General features: G+C 41.1%; 1 protein-coding gene and 1 pseudogene across 6 annotated transcripts in view; one reads left to right on the forward strand and one right to left on the reverse strand.

Annotated features, from left to right (window-relative positions):
- Nucleotides 1-12,847: 12,847 nt before the first annotated feature.
- BEND6 (BEN domain containing 6) overlaps nt 12,848-26,552 on the reverse strand; it is a 62,487-nt gene continuing 48,782 nt past the window's right edge. For 4 of the 5 annotated variants that reach the window (XM_080664708.1, XM_080664709.1, XM_080664706.1 and 1 more), the window contains 4 exons: nt 26,096-26,316; nt 24,042-24,234; nt 23,065-23,201; nt 12,848-14,087 (listed from right to left, as the gene is read on the reverse strand). In XM_080664708.1, coding sequence (XP_080520834.1) covers nt 23,074-23,201; nt 24,042-24,234; nt 26,096-26,316 — 542 coding nt within the window. In that variant the 3' untranslated portion in view covers nt 12,848-14,087; nt 23,065-23,073. The remainder of the gene's footprint in view (nt 14,088-23,064; nt 23,202-24,041; nt 24,235-26,095; nt 26,317-26,552) is intronic. The other variant, XR_013960416.1, reaches the window with a different exon arrangement.
- Nucleotides 15,104-17,261, forward strand: LOC308246715 (rho guanine nucleotide exchange factor 39-like; annotated as a pseudogene). Its single transcript has 2 exons — nt 15,104-15,110; nt 16,189-17,261. The product of its transcript is annotated as a rho guanine nucleotide exchange factor 39-like (transcript).

The following is a 26,552-nucleotide window of genomic DNA, read 5'->3' on the forward strand; positions in this document are numbered from 1 at the left end:
TATAACCGTGGTTTTGAATTCTATATCCAGTCGTTTGTTTTCCTCCATTTCTTTCGTTTGTCATCTGTTTCTTTGACACCGCATTTCCATTGCTTCCCTGAGTTGGTAGGGTAGATTTGTGTGCTAAGTTTCCTATATGGCCCAGTGGGTCGGCCTCCCCAGTTAACCTGAGGTGGATACTCTTGGTGCACCCCTTTGTGGACTGTGTGTACAGCCTTGTTGTAGTTAAGTCTTGATTGTTGTTGGTATCACTGGGAGGAATTGACCTCCAGGCCAGTTGGCTGTGAGGATCAGTTGTGTCTATGCTGGGAGAAGTTCGGTGCTGGAGACAGCCTTATAGGATTAGACTTGCCAAATTGCAATAGCCTCTGTGCTCAGCTTGGATGGGGTGGAGTCTCAGGGCGGAGCAGACAGTCTTGGCTTCTAGTCAGCCTTGCCCTTGCGCGCTCACGCCTCCAGACCTCTGCCTTCCCCGGTTCCCGATTCTCTGCCCGAGAGTCCAGATTCCCCCCGGTAAGAGCGTGGGTCCCCAGGGGCTCGCCTGGAACTGGGGTTCAGTGCAGTCAGGAGCTTCCGACTCCCTTCTGCTAGGGAAAGCCTGTGGCAACCTCCGCAGCCTTTGTGCACACTGGCACGCGTGCCTCCAGAACCCTGCCCACCGGGCTCCCCCAGGTCTCCCCCAGGTCTCCGAGTCTCCGGGTGCCTTTCTCTCTACCTGACAGTCCAGACTCCCCCTGTATGAGCCTGGTTCCACGGGGTTTCGCCCGGGACTGGGGTTCAGTGCCGTCAGAACTAGGGTTCAGTACAGTCGGGGGCTTCCTTCCCCCTTCCGCCAGAGAAAGTCAGCCAGGCTCTCAGCTGCCCTTCCTCTCTGCGCACACAAAGACCCTTTGCCGTACCTCCAATTCTCTGTGAGCTTTTCTCTTTCCTTCTAGTTGTAGAATTTCCACTCAGCCAGTTTTCCTGTGGTTCTGGATGGTGTCCGTTCTGTCTTTTAGTTGTAGTTTTGAAATTGTTGTGCGAGGCAGCAGTTTAGGTGCTTACCTATGCCGCCATCTTGGTTTCTCTGTCTATATATATTTTTTTATATTTTTATTTTTTTTAAATATATTTTATTGATATTTCGCAGAGAGGAAGAGAGAGGGATAGAGAGCTAGAAACATCGATGAGAGAGAAACATCGATCAGCTGCCTCCTGCACACCTCCCACTGAGGATGTGCCCACAACCAAGGTACATGCCCTTGACCGGAATCGAACCTGGGACCTTTCAGTCCGCAGGCCGACGCTCTTTCCACTGAGCCAAACCGGTTTCGGCAATATATATATATTTTTAAATTGCAAGAAATCTAAATGTCTGATCGGGGAATGGAATCGTTCAACTGTGGCATGTACTCTCAACATAACACTGGTATTTTTACCACCATTGAAAATGTTTAGCAAAATTTTCTAAGAGCAGATTTCTCAAAAATGAAATATTTATAATATTACCAGAACCATGTCAAGCTACCAAGCAAACCAAGCCTGAAATAAGAAACCTACTTAAATATTAATAATTTTCTCTGGGTAGCTGGACTATGAATTTATAAGAAAATCCTTTGAAACCCATTAACAGATTTATCAGACATGCCTATAGTTCCCACAAAGCCAGGTTTATTTAGATTGGTGTAACAAAGGAGAACAAACCATAGGCAAAGCTTGGGAGTCTCTCAATCCTAGGAAATTTAGAAGAGATTGGGTTGGATGGTTTTAAGGCCAGTCTATGAATTAGGGTACTATTTAGAATGGGAAGCAGCAGTGTTGTTTGCTGATTGGTTCAGGATTCAAAATGGAGACAACTATGGGCAAATGTTCTTTGTGTGACTGAGGAAATGTTTTTTGTGTTTTACTTGGGATGCAGATAATTTTGGTTTATAAGTTAAGATCTTGAAGGGAGCCCATCAGTGGGTTTGATAACCACTCTAATTTACTTCTCTTAAATCAACATAATTTACTTCTCTAAGCAACATCATAATAGATTTCCAGATCTCTATATCAGTGGCATTATGTTGATATTTTTCCTTCAACTCATTATGCAACAACAACAAAAAATAATAATAGCTTCAACTTTAGTTTTGTTTTTATTAGTTTTCTATTAATTTTTTTGCTGTTCTTGTTGGATGATTATTTATAGAACCATCTGTCTGAACATTGACTGCACAGCAGCATTTAAGATTCTGGAGACCTGGTTCTTGCAAATTAAATGCATTAATAAGAATCATTATCCAGTATTCATAAATCTCAAAAAAGGGGGGGGGGGAGTATGGCTAGTATAAGCCTGTAACTTATTTAAGGATAATTTGACTTGGGTAAAAGAGTTCATGTATACATAGCACCAAATCTTATACTTTAGTAAGAGCACAAACAATTCCAAAGCAATTCTATCATTAAGAACCATATTTAGTTTGGATTAAATGCTCTGGTTTTAAAACCTGGCAACTGAAATGATCTCTGTAACAATTTCTGATGAAGTAAGAAGTAGATTTATAGGTATTTATTCCAAAACAGAATATTATTCTGGGAAGAAGGTGGCTTTTATGGAATCTGTTGTCATCGGCATTTCCTGGGAGTTATGGGATCAGAACGAAGATCCTTTGGTTCTATCTATATATATAAAAGGCTATACACCTATCTGACTGTTTGACCTGTAGCTATGTCACGCAATGACCACCAGGGGGCAGACGCTCAACGCAGGAGCTGCCGAGCTGCGGTGACTTGGCAGTGGCGGTTCTTGGGTGATACATCCAGAACCAGAGAGGAGGGAGCCTGATTCCAGGGTGTGTTACCTGAGAACTGCCCACTTGCGATCTGGGACCCCTCAGAGGATGTTGGAAAGCCAGTTTCAGCCCAATCCCTGCAGGCCAGGCCGAGGGACCCCACCTGCTGGAGGGACCCTACTCACTCCTCAGATGCCCTTCAAACCACAGCACCACCTCAGGTATGGTCAGCTGGGGAGTGACCATGGGAGATTGGCTCCAGGGCGTGTCCGGCCCATCTCACCCAGTCCCACCCTGCCAGCCACCTTCTAATTAATTTCCTTTGTGCACAAATCCGTGTACCAGGACACTAGTAAGGATATAAAAGACTAACACAGAGGTCTATAATGCAATTTCTTTGTTCCTCTCAGGTCTGGAGTTCTGTACAAGTGTTGTGCATAAGGAAACTAAACATGTTGAAGCACAGGACAAAAGAGGGTGGCTTATTTCTGTGGCTGGTTCGTAAGTACAAGCCACTTTTCTCATTAGAGCAAGCTGTATTACTTCCTTCTTTAGAATATGGATATTCTCTCTTCAAGCAATAATGTATTTGCCCTTATTAGAAAATTGAAAACAGTAGTGTTTGGTGCTTTTATTGCACATTTTGAGTAATTTGCAAATTTTCCTACCCCCTTTCTAGAAATATTTGGAAGGTCATCATCCACTGTATTTGCATTATAGTAATACTAGTCCTCCATGTAAGGCTACTGAACAAGAATTCGTATGGTTTGATTTATAGTGGGCTACAAGGGTTTTCAAAACACCATGGACAACCAAAAGTATTAGAACTGGTTTGTATTTATTAAAGAATTAGTCTGTTGCGTAGTGTTAAGGGTGGGTATAATTGTAATACCGCTGCCAGGTCATATGTCTTCAGATTTATTTAATCTTTTTTTTTAAAAATATATTTTATTGATATTTTACAGAGAGGAAGGGAGAGGGATAGAGAGCTAGAAACATCGATGAGAGAGAAACATCGATCAGCTGCCTCCTGCACCACCCCCACTGGGGATGTGCCCGCAACCAAGGTACATGCCCTTGACCGGAATCGAACCTGGGACCCTTCAGTCCGCAGGCCGACGCTCTATCCACTGAGCCAAACCGGTTTCAGCAGATTTATTTAATCTTTTATGCTAATCTAAGTGATAGAATAGTTGTAAATATCTGTTTACTAAAGAGTGACTATGGAGAAACTTAAGGCAGGCATAACTAATATTTGTTTCTTCCCACAAGCTGGAGAGTGAAAAATCCTAAGCAGAAGACATCTCTGTATGATTTCACTTACAGAAAATTGCAGTAACATATTTTATCATATTCCCTATCTTATCTATACAGAGACATATGTATACATATATTTTTTTCTGACTCACTGGAGAGTAATATGCATGTATCATGCCTCCTTATCCCTTAATATTCAGTGTGTATTTCCCAAGAATCAGGATTTTCTTTGATATAACCATAATACTTGTTTACTCTGCTTAATCTGCTTTAACAATTTACCATAGACTTGGTGGCTTAAACAATTTATTTCTGAAGCTCTGGAGGCTGAGAAGTCCAAGATGGAGGTGCAGCAGAATAGATACTTGGTGAGGGCAGTTTTCCGAGTTTCTAACAGTCTTCTTGTATCTTCACATGGTGGACAGCAGAGAAGCAAGCTCTCTTTTGTCTTTTTTTATAAAAACATTATTCCCATCATTAGGGCTCCATCCTCATGACCTAAATTACCTCCCAAAGCCCCCCTCTCCAAATACAATCCCATTGGGGGTTGGGGTTTCAACATATAAATTGGGGAAGGACGTTGACACACACACCTGCAGTCCATAACAGTATTATTAAAATCTGGAAGTTTAACATTGATTTAATACTATTTTCTAATCTACAGTCCTTATCACATTTATCAATTGTCCAGTCCAGGATCACATTAATGCATTGAGTTTATGTTTCCCTATTCTTTAATTTGCAGCAGTTTTTAAGCCTTTGTCTTTTATGATATTGATGTTTTTTAAATACCAAGGCCAATTATTTTATATAATATTCCTCAATTTTGGTTTTCAGAGTTTTTTCTCATTATATTCAAATTATGCATTATCAGACAAAATACTGACAATGAGTGTTTGAGATGATGATCATATCTAGAAGCACATGAAGGCTATCTGCCCCTCATTGAGGATATTCATTTTTTAGGTTTTATTTTTCAATTATAGTTTATATTCAACATTATTTAGTATTAGTTTCAGGTGTACAGTATGGTATTTAGGTAATCATACTTTACAAAGTGTTCCCCCTGATATTTACAGTAACCACCTGGCACCATACATAGTTAATACAATATTATTGACTATATCCCTTATGCTGTGATTTACATCCCCATGACTGTTTTGTAACTATCAATCTGTAGTTCTCAATCCCTTCACCTTTTTCACCCAGTCCCAACACCCCTCCCCTCTGGCAACCATCACTGAGGATATTAATTGTAATCATCTGATCAAGGTGTCATCCAGTATCATCATGATGTAGTTTTTTCCCTTACAACTAATAAGCAATCTGTGGGAATATACTTTCACCACCATGCAAAAACATTACGCTCTTCGTGAAACTTATTTCCTTATATAAAGTATATTCTAATGATTTTTTTTTTAATCCTCACCCGAGGATATTTTCCCCATTGCTTTTCAGAGAGAGTGGAAGGAACGGAGAAAGAAAGAGAGAGAGAGAGAGAAAGAGAGAGGGAGAGAGAGAGAGAGAAACATTGTTTTGAGAGGCATTTGTTAGGGGAAGAAATAGAATATTGGAGACTAGCTATAATTATAAGAAATATTAATCATACTCCGTTAACCATGATTGTTCTGTTCTGGTTAAAGAAACCACATTCTTTTTTTAAAATATATTTTTATTGATTTCAGAGAGGAATGGAGAGGGAGGAGATAGAAACATCAATGATGAGAAAAAGTCATCCATCGCTGCCCCACACTGGGGATCAAGCTGGCAACCTGACCAAGAATCAAACCGTGACCTCCCAGTTCCTAGATCTGCACTCAACCACTGAGCCATGCCGGCTGGGCTAAAGGAAGCACATTCTAACCTGGCTGAGAGTTGTACGCCTCCCCCGACTCCTCGTACCTGGCTTGGACCTAGGAGTTAACCTTGGACTGTGGTCCATTCTCATCCCAGACCTGCCTATTATCATGAAAAGATTAACAATCTAGTTGCCCAAGCAATGGAGTCCTTCCCCAGGCGCACTGCCCATACCCTGTAAATATTATACCCATTCTTATTCCTTTGCCTACTTCCCCATTGCTGTAACACCCATTTTGCATACCCATTCTTATTCCTTTTGCCTACTTCCACATGTAATCTTTGTCCTATCCAATATAAGCAGTGGTTTATGGGGGGTGAACAGGTTTTCGTGGATGACCTGCTGCTCTCCCATATTGCTGGCATTATATGCTCAAATATGATCCAACCACTGCTGAATTGGCTCAAGTAGTGGCAGCCCAGACCCACTGGTTGTCTGGTTACAATATTAGGGGTTCCAATAGCTTTTCTTGTGGGTCTACTTTATCTACCAGGAAACTTATAATATTTGTCTTAGATGTAGTTTAGTCATGCTATATATGTATGTTCTCATTGTTTTTGTTTTCTTTTGGGATAATTTTACACACAAATGCAGTTGTAAAAAATAGTACAGAGGCCCTAGCTAGTTTGGGTCAGTGGAGAGAGAATCAGCCTGCAGACTGAAAGGTCCCAGGTTTGATTCTGGTCAAGGGCACATGCCTGGGTTGCGGGCTCGATCCCCAGTCTGGGGCATGCAGGAGGCAGCTGATCAATGATTCTCTCATCATTGATGTTTCTATCTCTCTCTCCTCTCCCTTCCTCTCTGAAATCAATAAAAATATATTTTAAAAAATAGTACAGAGTACTTCTGTTATAATAGCAAGAGGACCTGCTCCTAAGTGAAACTGGTGAAAATTGCATTAAAAAAACATTTAAAATATATAGAAGTGGTATTAAGGACAAACAGCAAATAAAATACCTACTCAAGAAAAATCAGAAAATTCTGCAACAAAGGCAAGAGTATTTGAACCAAGACAACTTCCTATCACCCCGCTCCCAGCTCAAATCTTTGACCCTCTATTTGGAAAGAAAATTAAATATACAAAGCTGGATATACAAATCTCTGGTTGCAAGAACACAAAAGACTGCCCTATTTAAAATAAAACTTAAGTAAAGGCTTTTGAACTCAGCTGAACACAAGTTGATATATTAACTCAGTCAGAACTTACAATATAATTTTTTAGTCCTCAGAGTATGAACCAAACATATAACTATTTTTCCAACCTTAATTTTGTAGATTCCTTCTGTTTCTCAAAGCACACAGATCATAAACATGTGTGCCACTCCTAACTATAGTTACATAAAACACCATCAAGATCATAGTGTCCCATTCATTTCTGTCAATATAAAAGAAATTATTTTTCATCAAGACCTATAAAATCCTCTCTTTAAATGTTTTTCAGTACAAAAACAGACATGTGGCTCTTTACTTTCCAAAGCTACACCATTTACTCCTCACCACAGAGGAGGCCAAGTCAGCACACAAATCCTTGTGGTACTGTAGTAATGGGGAAGAATGTCAAGGAAATGGCCTTGTAAAAAGAATTTCTATACAATTCCTATGAGAACAACAAACAACATTAACAACACAATGTTTAGGGAGAAAAATTTTTTATTTAAGAACAAGTGATTTACAACGTTACTCTGAACATACTGGTAGAGTGACTAAAACACACACACACACATTATACAGGCATTCATTTTAAAAAAGTATGCACCTTTAACAGCAAACCTGAACTCATCACAGAAATTAGAATGGTTTGGAGTAGAAGTGATTTTAGCTACCCAAATTATCTCTTTAAACATAGACTGTAATGATTTAAGTTTTTGGTGAAAATCATGCCAAAATGTATCATAACATTCCCGTACGTTTCCGAAAGCAATTACAAAGTATGCTGACTCATTTACCCTTGTATTTGTGCCAAATTCAGATTCCTAGGCATCGCCTTTAAATTCTGATTCAATATATCTGGAGCGGGGTCCAGGCTCCATCCCCAGCCCTGGTCCTGGCGTGTGCGGAAGGCAACATTTATATTTATGAATGCTTGAAAACCGCTGTCCCAAAGGGATCTTCATTATGAACATTAATTGTACTATTGAGGAGATAAAAAAGGAGGGCTAGGCAATCAGGGACAGGACCAGGAAGGAGGGGGTGGGGGCAGAGTGAAGTGCTGCAGACAAGGGCAGAATGCAGTCTGCTGACTGTATCACAAGACAAACAAAAGGACCTAGAACTAGACCCAGGTAGGCAGGAGTTGCTAAGGAGGGGAGGGGGGAGTGTAACTAGACCTGCTAGGTGGGAACAGTGATGTCATCTTGGACCTGAAGTGGCAGTCCTCAATCAGGTCCTTGAGCTTTAAAGTGATTGGATATTGTGCAGGATTCTTTAAAGGACCAATTAGAAGCCAGCAGAACACATACCTACCACTAGACAAAGAAGCTTCAGGGTAACCCACTTTGGGCCCCTTTCTTGCTTTCCCTTTTGGCAACCAACTTGGACCACCACATTTTTGGTTTCACTATGCTGTATCATGACTTCAGAGATTAGTGACACCTTCAAGCTATCTGCCTCCATGTTATGAAGCTCAGGTTTGAGTTCTTACAACCCTTCTTGTTTTCAATATCCTTCCTCATCATTATCTGTTCCTTCTCCTTCACCTGTATGTCATCTCTTAGAAGATACTCTTTTGTTCTTGTTATTGTTGTTAATCCTTACCTGAGGGTATTTTCCATTAATTTTCAGAAAGAGTGGAAGGGAGGGGGAGAGACATCGATTGGTTCTCTTCCACAGGTGCCAGGACCAGGGCCAGGGATCGAGCCTGCAATGAATGATGTATGTGCCCTTGACCAGAATCATACCTGGAACCCTTCAGTCCATGGGCCCACGCTCAATCCACTGAGCCAAAACGGTTAGGGCTAGAAGATACTCTAGACCAGCCGTGGGCAAACTATGGCCTGCAGGCCGAATCTGGCCCGCGGAGGGTTCTCTTCCTCTCCCCTCCGCTCCTTTACTTTGAATTTATATTAGTTCACACAAACACTCCATCCATGCTTTTGTTCCGGCCCTCCGGTCCAGTTTAAGAACCCATTGTGGCCCTCGAGTCAAAAAGTTTGCCCACCCCTGCTCTAGACCCATTTCAATACACAGTCTTGAGACCAGAACTTTGCTCAAAGTATAAAATGGCCCTACATGAATGCATGAGAAGAGGATTAAGTGTACAACATGTCCTTTGGCCAACAGTCTTTGTGACGGCCACTGTGATTGCTCAGAGAACTCTTTGGTCAATAGCCTAACCCTCTGCTCCACACTGTCTAGTACCCATCAGACATGCATACATATTTGTTGGATGATGAATGGATCAGGTGAGGTGTAGTCACATAACCGCTTACCACGCAGTCATTGACTCTGAAAAACCCGAAATGTTGCTACTTACACTCACAAACTGAATGTCATCTTCATTTTCATACGTTGTGGACTCGGATGACCCAGGCCCAGCTGGAGGGACAGATTTTATTATCTACAGAAATAAGCCAACACACGTCTGACAGTGAAAACCTGCTAGGGCCCCTCCGGATTCCCCCACCAGCTCAAGAATGAGGGATGCAGGCTCCATGCTGAGGAGCAAGCCATTGCACTGAGTAGTGGCAACAAAGCTCACGCGGGGCTGGTGCAGGGGCCAAGGCATCCGGGGCGGCCGAGCACCAGGCTTCAGCCAACAAAACACAGAACGCTTCGCTGTCCCCTACTCGCCTTCGGCCCTGGGTCTCCCATTTCTCAAAGAGCTGCGAAACCGTTCAGAAGGAGGAGCGCCCAGCTCTTGTCCACCACCCTCCGGAGCCTCTCATAGTCCCCACCTTCCTCTCCCCTACATCCCCGCCCCCGCACCGCGCAGCACGCTGGGAATTGTAGTTCTCGCGCCCGAGACCGCTCCACGTGTATTTGAAGACGGGAAAAGCACGCTGAGCTATGGCGCTTGTGTTTCTCTAGGCTGGTATTCTACTAAAAGAGATAATAGGAGGCCTTTCTCTTTCAATCTCTCTTATTTTTACAGTCAAATATTGGTCTAGATAATAGATCAGTGGTGTTCAAATGCTTTTTCTTGCTTTACTCAAACATTACTTTCTTAAAATAGTGGCCGATCTTTTTCTCTTCATTATTTACAAACGACTGTGAACAGAGAAAATGGGTGAAAACAAATGTTAACTGAGAACATTCTTTTAAAAGTTTTTCTGCTAGCCCTATCAGCCCAAGATCACTTGTAGTCTGACAAATCTATAGCCACCACCCCCCCCCGCCCCGCCCCAAATCACCATAATGATTTTGACCCAGGCCTACAGTGAGTGAGGTCATACAACAGAGGAAGTGTGAGGCATGTCACCATTCAAAGGAACAGTTTTATTAGATTTTAATGAAGACTAAAGGTAAGGGAAATTTAAGTGAAACAGTGTTTGGTAGGTTCAGAGCCAATTAAGGCTGTGTGAGTTTAAATCAGGTCTGGACCACAATGTGGACCTATGGTCCTATTAACTTGGGAAGTACAAAGTGAACATAGATTCTAAATATTGTGCCCAGATACTAATCTGTAGCCCTGAACTGGGTTTGGAATTTGAGGCTGCTTCTGTGTGCCAAAATGACTAGCCAAGGGAGAGATAGTACTGTTACTGATACATTTTTTGAACAACAAAGTGTCTGATATTTTATGATTTCAGAGAACAAAGTTTCTTATCGAGTATGAAAGCAGTAGTTGCCAGTCACTTTGACTCTACAAGTGCATAATTTCTTTGGGAGAAACATCTCTTAATTTCTCAGCTGACTTCCTCCATATCTAATATGAGAGCCCAGCAGATATTTACCTTTTCAGAGGCCTGTTTTTGCTAGTCTAAATGAAAACATGGCATGTGATTACTTATGTTTGTAGCTAGTGCTATCTGAATCTGTTATATTTTTTACATTTCCACAAAGCACACTAAAACTACAGTTGCATTTATATCAGTTAAATTGGGGACTTCTTATTGCTTGGAAAACAAGCAGTAAATATGTGGCTAGAGCCCAAATACACTCACTCCATTCAATTCAGTAATCATTGCAAGGACAGTCGTTTTCATTTTAAATGCCCTAATAGGTGTATTAGTGATACCACATTGTAATTTTAATTTGCATTAGCCTAATTACCTCTTTTTATGTGTTTATTTACCACCCATAATATCTTCATTGTTTGTGTCTGTTAATATCTTACCCTAGTATGCCCATTATTTTAAATGGGTTGTTTATTTTCTTATTATTGAATTTTGAGATTTATTTATTCTGGATACAAGTCGTTAACATGATGTGTGATTTGGGAATATTTTCTCCTGGGCTATGGCTTGTCTTTTCATTGTCTTAACATTGTCTTTCAAAGAGAAGTTCTTACATTTGATGAAGTCTAATTTATCAGATTTTACTTTATTGGATCATGCTTTTGGTGGTACATCTACTAGAAATTTTAGAATTAGGTTTTAATTTTAGGTCCATTTTTGTATATAGTATGAGGTATGGCTTGAAGTTCATGCTTTTCCATACGGATATAGAATTGTTCCAGCACCAGTTGTTGAAAAGATTATCCTTTCTCCTCTTAATTACCTTTGCATCTTTCTCAAATATCAGTTGTCCATATATGTGTGGGCCTATTTCTGAAATTTCTATTATGTTCAATTGATGAATTTATCTATCTTCACACCACAACCACACAGTCTTGATTGCTGTAGCTATGCAATAAGTCTCAAAATCAGGTAGTGTTAGAATTGTGCACCTGAAATCTGAGTAATTTTGTTAACCTGTGTCACCCCAATAAATTCAATAAAAAATAAAATTTGTACCTTTGGACCAATATCTTTCCATTTCCCCCACCTCCACAGCCCCTGTTAAGAAGCATTCTACTCTCTATTGCTACGAGTTCAGTTTTTTTAGATTCCACACTTGAGATCATGCAGTATTTGTTTTTTTGTGTTTGGCTTATTTCACTTAGCATAATGTCCTCCAGGTTCATCCACGTTGCTGTAAATGGCAGGATTTCATTCTTTTTTTTAAGGTAGAATAATATTCTAACACATTGTCTTCATCCAGTCATCTGTCGACAAACACTTAGGTTGTTTCCATGTCTTGGTTATTGTGAATAATGATGCAGTGAACATAGGAATATAATTTTTTTTTTAAGAAACTGATTCCTTTCCTTCACATATATACCCAGAAGTGGGATTGCTGTATCATGTGGTAGTTCTATTTTTAATTTTTTTAGGAACTTTCCATACTGTTTTCTATAATGGCTGTACCAATTTACATTACCACATGCAGTGCAGAGGGTTCCCTTTTCTCCACATCCTGGTCAACACTGGTCATCTTTTGGTTTAGCGCCAGGTTCCCCACGAACGTGCATTGCGTGTGAACACTGGTCATCTTTCGAATTTTTGATAATAGTCATCAGGTGTGAGCTGATAGCTCATTGTGGTTTTGATTTGCAGATCCCTGATGATTAATGATGTTGAGCACTTTTCATATAACTGTTGGCCATTTGTATGTCTTTAGCAAAATGTCTATTCAGGTGTTTTGCTTATTTTTAAAAAATGTTTTTTATTGACTTGAGAGAGAGAGAGAGAGAGAGAGAGAGAGACATTGATGTGAGAAAGAAACACCCATCGGTTGCCTCCTGTAGGTGCCCAACCAGGGATCTAACCTGCAACCTAGGTATGTGCCCTGACCAGGAATCAAACCGTGACTTCCTGGTTCATAGGTCGACACTCAACCACTGAGTCACATGGGCTGGGCATCAGGGTTCTTTAGAGGACAAACCAGCTGAGCCACACAGCCCAACTGTAATGTGTGGGTAAAGAAGCCATCAGCCTAGAAAGGGGTTCCCCTCCCCCCTGGATTTTATACATTAATAAGAAACAAGCAAATACTTTTTATGTTTTCAATGGGATTTATTTATTTTTAAGTAAAAGTAGCAAATGTTAACATAAGTTATTTCCTTAGGAATATTCATTTTGTACAACTACATAGTTATCGAGCAACGTTTATGGAATGGTCCCTGGGTCTTCAGTACTGAACTGTCTATTATATGCATCGTTTTTCACAAGTTTATGCATAACTTGTGCACTGAAGAAGCATGGCGTAGCGATGCAGAGCTGTCACCTGACGACCTGACATCAAAGGAGAAGCCTCTTGAGGAAGAATGTTTTATCTTTCAATCATTTACAAAATGGTATTTTTCTTTTTGTGTGATTATCAACCCCATGTGATTTTGTTTCATTATTTTTCTCCTGATGTTATGAAAACAAACCAGTTAAAACTAAGCAATGTACTAATATAACCAAATACATAGGATATTATATCTTACATAGGCTGTTTTAGATAACATTGGTGTTTTATATTGCATATCCTTATTTATAGTTCCGGGCAATAAAAAGTTAGAGGCATGTAAACAAACATAAAAGATTTTTCTGAAGGTTGATGCATTGTTTAACAATTACAAATTTTGGGGTTTATTTCCTTTTTAGGAGTACAATGAAACAGTTTCATATTAAAATAAAAGATCTCGCTGCTCTCATTTTTAAAAATTTCTACTCTATATATTTTAAATAACAGAATTATCTTGTAATTTTATTGCTCAAACACTATGACTCCGTTCGATAGGCTTATCAGATTTTAGGCTGACTTTGCTGCTCTCCTATTTGTGAACACTGATTATTTCCCTGTACTTTTCCACACATGTGCTCATGCTAAAGATCCGAAAACTAACATGGAGAGTGACTGGTAATAATAAATGTACAGTGATTGATGAGGGCAATGACAAATTTTAAGGGCTGACGTTTTTTGTTATGATAAGAGCTCTAACTATCCTGTTAAGTTAGCTGTACAGAGAAGCATTTTGGGACAGAAAAATGCAAGAAACCATAATGCATGCTTATTTAACTGCTAGAAATTCTCTAGTTTGATGCATCGTGGATATTTAGGGTGGAATCTACATGCAGCTTCTTCAGCAAGCTTGTTGCTCCATCAGGAGAGTCCATCGATGTTATAGATGTCTCATATCCTGTCCCTGATTGGCTGTCACTCTTTGCTTACCAGGGAGGTTGCAGATTGTCCAACAAAATCCAACGTTACATTTAAAACTGGAGGTGCTTTATTTCAGATACCTACAGTACCTATAAAGGGCACATTTCAAAAAACAGAGCAAATCTACTTTAGAATTCTTACAGTATTTTAACAGTGGTATGAGTTTTTTAAAATTTTGTGTGTATTACAAATTTTGACTTAAATTTTTAATAAATATATATTTTTAAATCTTTACTGTTGAATATAAATAATTTTATTGTTGATAGTATTGCAGATATCTCCATTAAATTATTTTTTAAAATATATTTTTAATGATTTCAGAGAAGAAGGGAGAGGGAGAGAGAGATAAAAACATCAATGATGAGAGAGAATCACTGATCAGCTGCCTCCTGCTCGCCCCCTACCAGAGAGTGAGCCTGCAACCCGGGCATGTGCCCTGATAGGGGGAACTGAACCATGACCTCCTGATTCATAGGTTGATGCTCAACCACTGAGCCATGTCGGATGGGCTAAAGTAAAAATTTTTAATTAGAACTATTACTACTGAGGTGACTTAGAAATTCTTTTATGATCTAATCAGAGGAATTCCAGCATAGATAACAGTTGAAATATTTAACATATATTTTAATTTCAAATGGCTTTTAAGAAACTTTTTATTAGGTGAAATTCCAAACTCCCAAAATAAAATGAACCATCCCCACATATCCATCAAACATCTTTAAAAAAAGTATCAACAATTCTGTTTGTCATTCTTCACTAACATTTATTATTTTTTAATTGCTAAAATATCACTTAGTTGTAAAAAACAACTGTTTAGTAACATTTATTGATTATTTAAATATCAGGCAGTTTCCCAAATCTGCTTTATCTCTTTCAAAACTCAAGAAAACCAAATGAGCTAGGTCAGGGGCAGAATTACTATGCAGCTAATAATGCTTAGTTGCATGGGTATCTTCCAAAAAAGGGGCCCTAGTTATAGCCTCACATGTTTATATGTTTTTGATAAGTTTGCCAAAATTTGATATTTCAACCATAATTAGTTAAGACCACGGTCTCACTTCATTTCAACTGTCCCTCATTCATATTTTGTCCTGTAATTGAAACCATGGAGTGTCAGTGGGCATTTCTGAGATTTTGTTAAGGATTGACTGGAGAATATATTTTTGCTTTGCAGTCTCTTCCATGTATAGTTATGTTATTGCTAGTCATTCCTGGTTGCATTGTCTTCTCGGAATGCTCTGAATGTGATCAATTCAAAGAATATTTAAGAGCACTTACTCCATAGAAAACTAGAAATGCCCTGAAATTTTATAGCTCAGATATCAAAGAAACTCAAAACATTGATTGGCTGCCTCCGCTGGGGATTGAGCCCACAACCTGGGCATATGCCCTGACTGAAATCCAACCACCGATCTCCTGGTGCATGGGATGGTGCTCAACCAACTGAGCTACACCAGTCAGATGAGATATTTAACTTTTAACCATTATGTAGTTTTCATGATTTATTTGTTTGAAATTAATATATGCAGTTATAACTGATTGTACATTTATAATTTTTGTGTCTCTTTTCTTAAAGAGAATTTCCCAGATTCTCTAAGATTCCACAAATTCTGGATCCATCCTTGAGGTAGGTAAGTTCAGAGACGTCTAGTGACTTTCCAAAGGCTGTACATTTATTAAGAGGTGGAGCAGGCTTCAATCCCAGACTTTCTGGCCCAAACACACTTAATTTAATTTCTAGGCTGTGGCACAGTTGTTTGGTCAAATACCAGTCTAGATTTTACTGTGAAGGTTTTTTGTTTTTGTTTTTGTTTTTTGTTTTTTAGATGAGATTAACATTTAAATCAGTAAATTTTCAGTAAAGTAGAATGCCCTTCATAATGTGGGTGGTCTCACCCAATCAGTTGAAAGCTTTAAGAAAAAAAACTTAAGGTCCTCTAAGGAAGGAGCAATTCTGTCTCCAGACTACCTTTGGACTCAATACCACAACATCAACTCTAATCTGGGTTTCCAGACTGCCCTGCAGATTTCAGACTTCCCAGTTCCCATAACTGTGCATGACAATTCCTTAAAATAAATGTACCTTTATCAACAACCCATTGGGTTCTGTTTCTCTGGGGATGCTCTGAATCTGGTCAGTTCAAAGAATTGCATGATGAATGCATAAGAAATGCAAATAACTACCTTTAGCGAAGTATGGAGAGTCTGCTGCAAGAGCTCAGTGGCTGGTGCACATATGCTCCTGCACTGCCTGGGAGATGCTAGAGACCTGGCAGTTGTACCAGGAACAGCTGGGGCTTGTGGCCACCTACTTCATGGGGATTCTGAGAGCCAAGCGCACCTGTGGCCACCGGAACACCAGGCCCTGTTTGAGCCTCGGGAGCTCATTTATGTGCCAACCAAGAGCTGCTTCCCTGCCTGGAAGAGGGCCACTGGGGACAGGGGCTGGAGGGTTTCTGCCCCCACGTGGCGCTCCACACCCAATATGCTGCCAGTCCAGAGGGGTCTTGGACCACCTTGCAGGAGCAACTAAGGAAAAGCAAGCATTTCTGGAGTCCATGTGGCTTCAGAAAGGCCGCCCTGGGTTTGGAAGCCTTCAGCTCCAGGACCTGCTCCTTCTGGCTCTCGGAGGCTCCAGCAGTATGAGAATCTTGCTGTTGCTTTGGCAGAAAATCAAGTACCAATAGCCCTGAGCACCAACATCACACACGTGCTGCTGGGCCAAAAAGCGAGACCACCCAGCGAGTGCACACCATTGGGCAGAACAGAGGAATGACAAGCTCTCCTCCGGCGTGTCCAGGCTCTGCTCAGCGGACGCCAGACAAAGGGCCTTACCTCACCTTGCTGGTTCCTAAGCCAGGACTGACTGTCCATGGTGCCCCCCCAGGGAGAGCCTCTCCCGAATGTTCTTCCTCTTCTCTGACTTGCTCCTCATGGCCAAGCCTCGACCCGCATTGCATCTGCTGCAGGGTGGCACCTTCACCTGCCAGGCCTTCTACCAATGGCCCAGTGTCCACTCCACAGGGCCGGCCTTTGGCCACTCATGAGGGCCTGTGGTGGGCTGCTCAGCCAGTCCTCTCCCAGTGAGAGAGCTACTTCTTCTATCCACACACCAGGAGGAGCTGTTGCGCTGCTACCACAGTCTGACTTTGGCCGTCAGCCGCCAGAAGGAGGAGAAGAATCTTATAAATTCCAGAACCTGGGATACTTCAGGGATAGGTCAGGGTCAGGAGTACAAAGCAACCTTCTTCAGTACTAAATAAAACACAGAACCCTTCACGGTTTGAGAAGGGCCACTTTGTGCTTGCCTGGGACTGAGCCATACCGGGTTATCCGGCCAGCTCTTCGGGGTCAGGAAACCAGATCTGACCCAATTGAACCTCCACTGAACCGGTCCCTCCAGCGCAGATGAGAGCATTTGGGACTGATAAGCTCTATGCTGTGTCTATGGCCAGTCATTTATCAAGGTTGCAGCTTTGCAAACATGGCCATTTTTATGTTGTATGTGGTTTCTATAATTTATTTGCCCCCTGGATTTTATTAAAGTGTTGTGTATGTTTTCAAAAGTCTCTTCCCATCCCTCCCCCCACCCCCCCCCCCCAAAAAAAAAAGAAATACGAAAAATTTTATGCTAGTGTTGGCTCTCTAATAGCTACTAATTGTATGACCTTGTCAATTCGCTTAACCTTTTTAGGCTTTAGTTTCATTATCTCTAAAATAAGGAAAATATCTTAGACTAGGGTTTTTCAACCTTGGCACAGTTGGTATTTTGGGCTGGGTAATTCTTTGATGTCCATTGTAGGATGTTTAGCAGCATCCCTGGCTTCTGTCCACTAGATGTCAGTAGTATCACCCAGTGAGTCAACCAAATATATCTCCAGACATTTTCCAATATCCCCAAGTTGAGGGGCAGGGGACAAAATCCCTTCAATCCCATTTCAACACTGCTGTGTCAGGTCATCTTTAACTTATAATATACTAGAGGTGTGGTGCATGAAAATTTGTGCTCTGGGGGGGGGGGGTGTCCCTCAGCCCAGCCTGCCCCCTCTCACAGTCCAGGAGCCCTCAGGGGATGCCCTACTGATGGCTTACGCCCGCTCCCCAGCTGCAGTCTGGCCTCCCTCTTCGGGAGGCGACCAGGCTGATCAGGGGAAGGCACCACCCCCATCATCCCGCTGCTGCTGCCACTGCTGGCCGCAGCAGCTGCGAGGCCTGAGCCCCGGGCCTCGCAGCTACTGGGACTCACGCCTGTCTGAGCCATGGGCCTTGCAGCCCCCAGGGCTCACAGCTGCCTGAGCCCCGGGCCTCACAGCTGCTGTGGCTTCGTCCGGATGGACATCCAGATGGACATCCAGAAGATGTCTGCCCTAATTAGCATATTACCCTTTTATTAGTAGAGATGATATGTAATATTATGGTATAGATTATATATACTTAGGCAGCTTTGGAAATTTCTGGAGAAGGCTGTTTGACTACTTAGAGCAGAGGTCCTCAAACTTTTTAAACAGGGGGCCAGTTCACTGTCCCTCAGACCGTTGGAGGGCCGGACTATAGTTTTTAAAAAAAAACTATGAACAAATTCCTATGCGCACTGCGGGCCCGGGACAAGTCAGCTGCTAAGCAGGACAGGCAGCGGTACCCGGCGGGCCGGATAAATGTCCTTGGCGGGCCACATGTGGCCCGCAGGCCATAGTTTGAAGACCCCTGACTTAGAAGAATGTTATAGAGGTGGTGGTATGCTAATATTCTTTTATTCTTATAAATAAAATTTTCTTCAGCTCCTACAAGGGAGAGGGGACAAATAGAGAAAGCCCAGAAAGATTGGCAACATCAAGCTTTTGGCGCAGTGTGAGCTTCAGGAAACTTGAGGGCAGTGAAAAATAATATAAATGGAGCCACTATTAAATGGAGTCAGAACTGCCATCTCAGAGGAACTTCATGTCTTATTTCTCAGCCCCTTGGAATGTTAAAACTGGGCAAAATAACCCAAAGCAGTATTGTATCTGAGAAAATTGTTTGCAAAAATAATAAGAAAGCAGGTATTATGACTACCAGACTGAAAATTGAAAACATTTTTTAGAATTAGCATCACTGTGTTAGCTTCTTTGCACAATAGAAATCCTTCCTTCTATTAATGTAATCGTTCCCCCTTCCCTTTCTCATAAACACCCCTTGCATTCCCTCCAAATTGGAACATTATTTGGCTTTCTGCCCAAATCAGTGCTTTCCTAAGAGCTATTCTTTTGGATCTCAAAAAATGCTTGTTGCCTCTCACTTTGTCCTAACAGCTGTCACAGGAATGTGAGAGAATCCTATCTAATAAAAGAGTGATATGCAAATTGACCATCCCTCCAACACACAAGATGGCCGCCCCCATGTGGTCAAAGATGGCTGCCCCCATGTGGACACAAGATGGCCACCACAAGATGGCCAGCAGGGGAGGGCAGTTGGGGGGAACCCAGGCCTGCAGGGGGGGGAGGCAGTAAGGGGTGACCGGGCTGGCAGGGGAGGGCAGTTGGGAGGGACCCTCCACTACACCCACAAGCCATGCCCACCAGCCAATCAGGAGTGAGTATGCAAATTAACCCAACCAAAATGGCTGCGGCCAGGGAGAGAGCAGGAGGCTTGGGTTTCCCTGGCAATGGAGGAAGCCAAGCTTTCCGCCTGCCCTGGCCTGCCTTGGCCTCCCCTTAAGGCTACAAAGTTTCAATTATAAAAGATAAATAAATCCCAACAAAATGGCGGCAGCCATGGAGCTGGAGAGAGCAGGAGGCTTGAGTTGCCCCTGGCGATGGAGGAAGCCAAGTTTCCACAGCCCTGGCCTGCCTTGGCCTCCACTTAAGGCTACAAAGTTTCAATTATAGAAGATACATAAATCCCAGATACCAAGGCCTCTGCTTGGGTCGCCGGGGGGCATGGCTGGCCTGCAAACCTCCACAGGCCCCTCGCCCAGGCCGCCCCATGCCCCAAGGGAACCCACACCCTGATCTGGGACATCCTTCAGGGCAAACCAGCTGGCCCCCACCCGTGCACCAGGCCTCTATCCTATCTAATAAAAGAGTAATATGCAAATTGATCATCACTCCAACACACAAGATGGCTGCCCCCATGTGGTCAAAGATGACTGCCCCCATGTGGACACAAGATGGCCACCACAAGATTGCCAGCAGGGGAGGGCAGTTGGGAGGGACCAGGTCTGCAAGGGAGGGCAGTTGTGGGTGATCAGGCCTGCAGGGGAGGGCAGTTAGGGGAGACCGGACCTGCAGGGGAAGGTAGTTAGGAGCAAAGAGGCTGGCAGGGGAGCAGTTAGGCATCAATCAGGCTGGCAGGGGAGTGGTTAGGGGGTGATCAGGCTGGCAGGCAGAAGCGGTTAGGAGCAATCAGGAAGGCAGGCAGGAGAGCAGTTGAGAGCCAGCAGTCCTGGATTGTGAGAGGGATGTCCGACTGCCCATTTAGGCCCGATCCCGGTAATGGGCAGTCGGACATCCCTCGAGGGGTCCCAGATTGGAGAGGGTGCAGGTTGGGCTGAGGGACACCCCAACCCATGCACGAATTTCGTACACCGGGCCTCTAGTAGATGATAAAGGGGGACGGATGTAATTTAGTATTAATCCTCAAAGAACTAAGTTTTAGCTGGGAAATGGCTGCCCTTTCAAATCCAAGCCACCAATGGCAACCTTGAGCTCAGTACTGGGTGGAGGGCACAGTCAGCCACAAGGCACATTGGTGAGGGTTGCTAGGCTTCTTGAACGAACAGGAGTTCATATAAGTCTATATGACTTTGAAGAATACTCCCTGTTAGTAGTAATGCAAGGAAATTATTTTCCCAAAGAATACTTTTGAGGGACAGGGGCTGAGTAGGGGACATGGTTTACCTAAATAAGTGGTCAGCTTTGGGGTTCCTGTTAGTTAAATGACCACTAGATGGTGCTATATCTGACTAATGTATCAAGTATGGCTAAATATGCTGCCCTTCCCCACACAGTTTCTCAGTCCTTTTTGAAATAATTTTGATTTAACTATACTTCAGATGAAAGATATCTGTCAATTAAAAAAACTTTTCCCATTCAGAACATAATTACTTCTGACACCTTGTTAATCTCTATTTCTGATTCAAAATATATCCATTTCCATTCCAAGCAACTTGACAACCAAGCAAGGCTAAGGCTCAGAAGGCACAAGAATATATTGAGTTCATAGCAAGAGATTTGTTCCTTTTTAAAATGTTAATTGAGGCCATACCCAGGTGATTTAATAACACTACTCCTGGCAAGCACAAGCAAAACTGATATAAAAACCTTTTGACTAAATTTCTTCAACACTCTGATGACTGATCTGTCAGAGATGAGTTTTGTACTTACCCTTGGGAGTCAGAGATATTAAAAAGGCAGAAGTTAGAATATTAAAATGCTTTGGAGAACCCTGAAATGCGATAATGTGCTACAAAAGATAGCTCTATGACTCGTGTGTGTGGTTGCATGGTACTTAGAAAGGGAACTTGGCCATTATACACATTAATAAGGTAGCCCATGTCTAAATGAGACGTTCTGAGGGCTCATTTAAATACTACTAACTGAAAAAATGTGAAGTTCACAGCCTGCTTAAATTTTTAATCACTAGGGATAAAATGTCCTTATGTTTTATGAATCTTCAAGTACGTCTACCAGTATATATGAGCCAAGGGAAAGAATCCCTCTGCAGTTGTTATAAGTAATTTTGTTTGTTTGTCTTTAAGGAAGAGAGACTATTGTTGGCCCTCATCAGTAGCCTTACTTGGATAGCAAAATAGTAAAGGACCCTCAAGGAGGATGGGGTGGTAGTCAGCAATGGGTGGAGAGTGGGTCGGTTGAATTACTGCAATCCACACAGTTCCACATCCCATTTAAAACACAGTCAGAAGAAAAAGACAAATAAAACAGTCTCAGAAGTGATAGAGTTAGACGGAGAACAGGCAAAGCAGAAGTTAAATGGACAAAAAAACCTGCCCTCCTATGTTTGCCCTTTGGCTCCATTTATCAATTAAAACATTAATAATATTGCCCTAGCTGGTCTGGCTCAGTGGATAGAGCATCAGCCTGTGGAATGAAGGGTCCCAGGTTCGATTCCGGTCAAGGGCACATGCCCAGTAGGAGGCGTGCAGGAGGCAGCAGATCAATGATTCTTTCTCATCATTGATGTTTCTATCTTTCTCTCCCTCTCCCTTCCTCTCTGAAATAAATTAAAATATATTTTAAAAAACACGAATAACACAATAATGCATATTTTCACATATTTTCCATCAAAATAATGAAGAGGAAGGGTGAGGGTGAGCACCAGTGAAACAACCAGGACTTGGGGTTGTGAAAGCAAATACAAAATTCCATTTCAGGTTAGCCTAGGGCTGGGCCTGACTCTAAAGTGCATCTCTGTAAAACTCACTGTAAACAAATAATTCTTTTCCTTAGTATAATACAGACATCTTGGTACAAATCCTCATCCAACAAGCTAACTATCACAACTGATTTAAAGACAGTGAGAAGCAGAATGGGTGGTTGAGAAGGAAATCTCTGAATACTTCCAGCCAGGAGTTTGTACACAGGTCCAATCACTGGGTTAGAGCTGTGAGTTCAGTCCCATGGACATACCACAGATTTTCCCCAAAGATATGTATCTCATGTGTTCTAGAGAAACACTTCCTAAATTGTCATGCGCTCCTCCTTTGGCTCCTTCCTACCCCTACCCACAACTTAACATGTGTTCTGTGAAGGAAAAAAGTTCCTCAGTAAAACACATTTGGAAAACACTACACACTGTATGCTCTTCTTAGAGATTTCTGGGTGCACTTGGGCATCTTAAAGGGTATCAAAATATCTGGGAGTTTTTAGAAAGGGAAAATCTGTGTAACTGAAGTCATCATTTCCCAAATTTAAATTCCCTTCCCTGTCGCCACCTTCACCCCCAGGAATACCAACATTTCACAGGCCACTGGTATTCTTGAGTAGAGTGTTCAGAAAATGCCTTTTCAGGGATAAAAGTATTACATCTTCTTGCCACATGAGAAGGATGGTGAAGGTTGAAAATACTTACCACAAGGACCTATTTAATATCCTGAGAGTTCATATTTTTGCTTAAATTTGGCTTCTTGGTACAGTTGTTCAGCTTTTGCCCTATCATTCTTCTGATTGAGACATCATCAGTGTTGGGAAATAACTGTTTTGTGACTCCTGTGAAAAAACAACAGCAACACACAAAAACACTTTAGGGGGCCTTTGCATCTTAGGATATGAACTGAGATAAAACATGAAGCACATTACAATTTTGTCTTCATTTTGCAAAAGTAGCCCAATCACCCATGAGATCTTTAAACAGATGAATAGATAAGTAGGCTTTACAAAGAAAGCAAGAGATAACGAAAGTTATTTGTCTTTCTATGGTACCACTCAACTTTAACCTTTCTGCTTGCTCTGAAATCTCTCCTTGCTCCAAAATGCTAGGAATTTAATTGTATCTATCCCAATATCAGTTGGAACAGTCGAGTCTGACCCTTTTCCAAATAAGAAATTACCTACTATTAAAATATAGAGAGCTGGGATTCAGTGATTCCCTAAATTTGTTAGATATTTTCAAAAAAATATTTGACAATCTAGATTATTATATTTAAGGAGAATCATTCACTTGAAAACCATAAGTAAAGTCAAATTAGCCTCTGTCTTCCTAGAATAAAAAATAAGGCTAGAACTAAGATAAAGAGAAAATAAGATATAAACTGTTAATGAAATTTTGATTGAAAGGATTTTGAAAATTTACTTTTCTAAAGCTATGAATTTATGAATTTTCTGAATCCAAACTTTTCAGTGATATTCAATTTTAGTTTTAGTTTAATATCTACTTTTAAAGTAAAGTTTTTCTATAAAATGTCCCATATTTACTAGGATTTAGACTGTTCTCAGACTTTTCTTTCACAGAAAAATGAATTTGAAGAAAAATATCATAAAAGAATAACTTAACCTAGAAAGCTAAAATAATTTCAAAATCATGACAGTATAATGCAATCATTTTATCACCTATGATTTCTTGAACTTCGTTCTGATTCATAGCTGGCTTTACAGCTTTCTCCCTTGAAGTAGAGGATTTTGCACCTGTCAGGCTGTGTGTGGCCATGTATTCATTTGTGTAAAGTACTTGCATTAAATCATTAATAAATTTTTGAGGTTTGCTCTTGTTACAACGAGCAATCTGCCATTTTTCAATCTTGAACTGAAAAACAAAAAAAAGAATGAAATTGGAAGAGGGAAAAGGAAGTAAAATCTGGAGGAATATATTATTAATTAAGGCATACCAGAAAACAAAATCTATGTTCTTTAAGGAGATGCATTATACTTTTAGTATATACTTTACATTTCAGGGGTTAGAGTTAAATGCTGTCTTTGAGAAAATTCCCAATATTTGTGAGTATATACAGAGTGTATACATATTCTTGTTATGGAATCTGGATTTGGTGCTTTAAGAATCAGTCCCCTCCTCAATACTTAACTAAGGGTGGGTGGCGGAATAATGGCCCTGGAAACTGTGAATGGGAAAACAACTTTGTAGGTGTGATTAAAATTAAGTACCTTGAGATGGGAAGACTGGCCTGGGTTATCCAGGTGGGCCCTGACCTAATTACAGGAGCCCTTCAATGAAGAAGAGGGGGGCAGAAGAAAGGGTCAGAAAACAGGACACGATGGAGGAGAGATTCGAAGAGTGAGAGGGACTTTGCTTGCCATGGCAGGCTTTGAGGATGGTGGAAGTGGCTGCAAAACAAGGAAGGTGGTTGCCTCTAGAAGCAGGAATGGCCTTCAGTTTATGGTCAGCAAGAGAATTGGAATTCGGTTCTACAAGCACAGAAGCTGAATTCTACAACCCAAACAGATTCTTCCATAGAGCCTCTAGAAAGGAGTCCCCTGCCAATAGCTTGATGTTACCACGCTTTTGACCTACAGAACTCTCAGATAATTACTTTATATTCTTACAAGTTACTGATTTTGTGGTAACCTGTTATACAGCAAAAGGAAACGAATACACTAAGATTTAAATATTCTGAATGATAGATTTTTAGTATTTAATATTGCTCTTGAAGGCCTATTTTCCAATAATAATACCTGATTCAAACAAAACTCCTGTCTTTTTAGCTTCTATCTTTTTATTAAGAGAAATTGAGGAAGTAGCAAAAGAACTGTGTCCAGACAGCATGCAAAGGATGAAATTTACCTCTTCCCAATGCTATAATTTCATAGCCCTTAATGCACAGTTATCCTTCTGTTATTGGATTAAGAATTATCTAGTTTTAAAACATCATCACTACCTACAATTTGACTTTAGTTTTAGAAACAAACTGGATATTTGTTTCACAAATACTAGATTTACTGTTTTCTGTAATAGGAATGTTATGGTTGTGATCTAAAGTTACCTAAAAGTATCTGATAAAACAATGGTTACTTTGTGCTCTTTTAAAAAAATTATCTTTATTGTTGAAAGTATTATAGAGGTCTCCTTTTTTTCCCCATTGACCCCCTTACTCTTGTTCTCTCTCCCCACAAGGCCTTGACTGCATTATTGTGAGTCTATGGATTATGCACATATGCATATAAGTCTTTGGTTAATCTCTTCCTGCCCCACGCCCGCACCCCCCCTTCCCTCTTAGATTCGTCAATCTGATCCATGCTTTTATGTCTCTGGATCTATTTTGTTCATCAGTTTATTTTGTTCATTAGATTCCACATCTGAGTGAGACCATGTGATACTTGTCTTTCTCTGACTGGCTTATTTTGCTTAGCATAATACTCTCCAGATCCCTTCATGCTGTCTCACAGGGTAAGAGATCTTTCTTTTAGACAGCTGCATAGTATTCCATTGTGTAGATGTACCACAGCTTTTTTTATCCACTCATTTACTGGTGGGCACTTGGGCTGTTTCCAGATCTTAGCTATTGTAAACAGCACTGCTGTGAACATAAGGGTGCATCTATTCTTTCTGATTGGTGTTTTGGGATTCTTAGGATATATTCCTAGAGGTGCTCTTATTTTAATTTTTGTATAACTGTATCCCAGAGAAAGAGAGGGTGGGTATTCCAACTGACCTGCTTCTCATCAGTGTGATGCTCTTCTTCAGCTCTCAAGGAAACTGGTGAACTGGAATTAGAATTAGAATTACTGCACATGGAGGCAAATGAATCTGGTGAGGAGTTGTTTGTTGCTCTCCAGAGGGTGGATGCAGATGTAAACATGGTCCCTCGACCCTTAAGCACCGCCTCTGCCATACCAACCAATTCTTCAAACTGGGTAACTGCTTGTGGTAACACTAAAATGGCAAGAAAAAGTAGCACTTTACAAATTTTTTTCAGTAACAGAACATATATACATTTCTTATTGTGTGTACATACATATGTAGAACAAATTGTTAACATTTGCTATCTTTGGAAAACAAACATGGTAAGAAAAGTGTTTGGGACATATTTACTTTTTATTATTAAATAATTTAATAATTGCTCAGTAGTAAAAAATTAATTTACAAATACTTGGTGACAGTATTTAAAT

This window comes from Plecotus auritus (assembly GCF_963455305.1).
Source record: "Plecotus auritus genome assembly, chromosome: 4".
NCBI lineage: Eukaryota > Metazoa > Chordata > Mammalia > Chiroptera > Vespertilionidae > Plecotus > Plecotus auritus.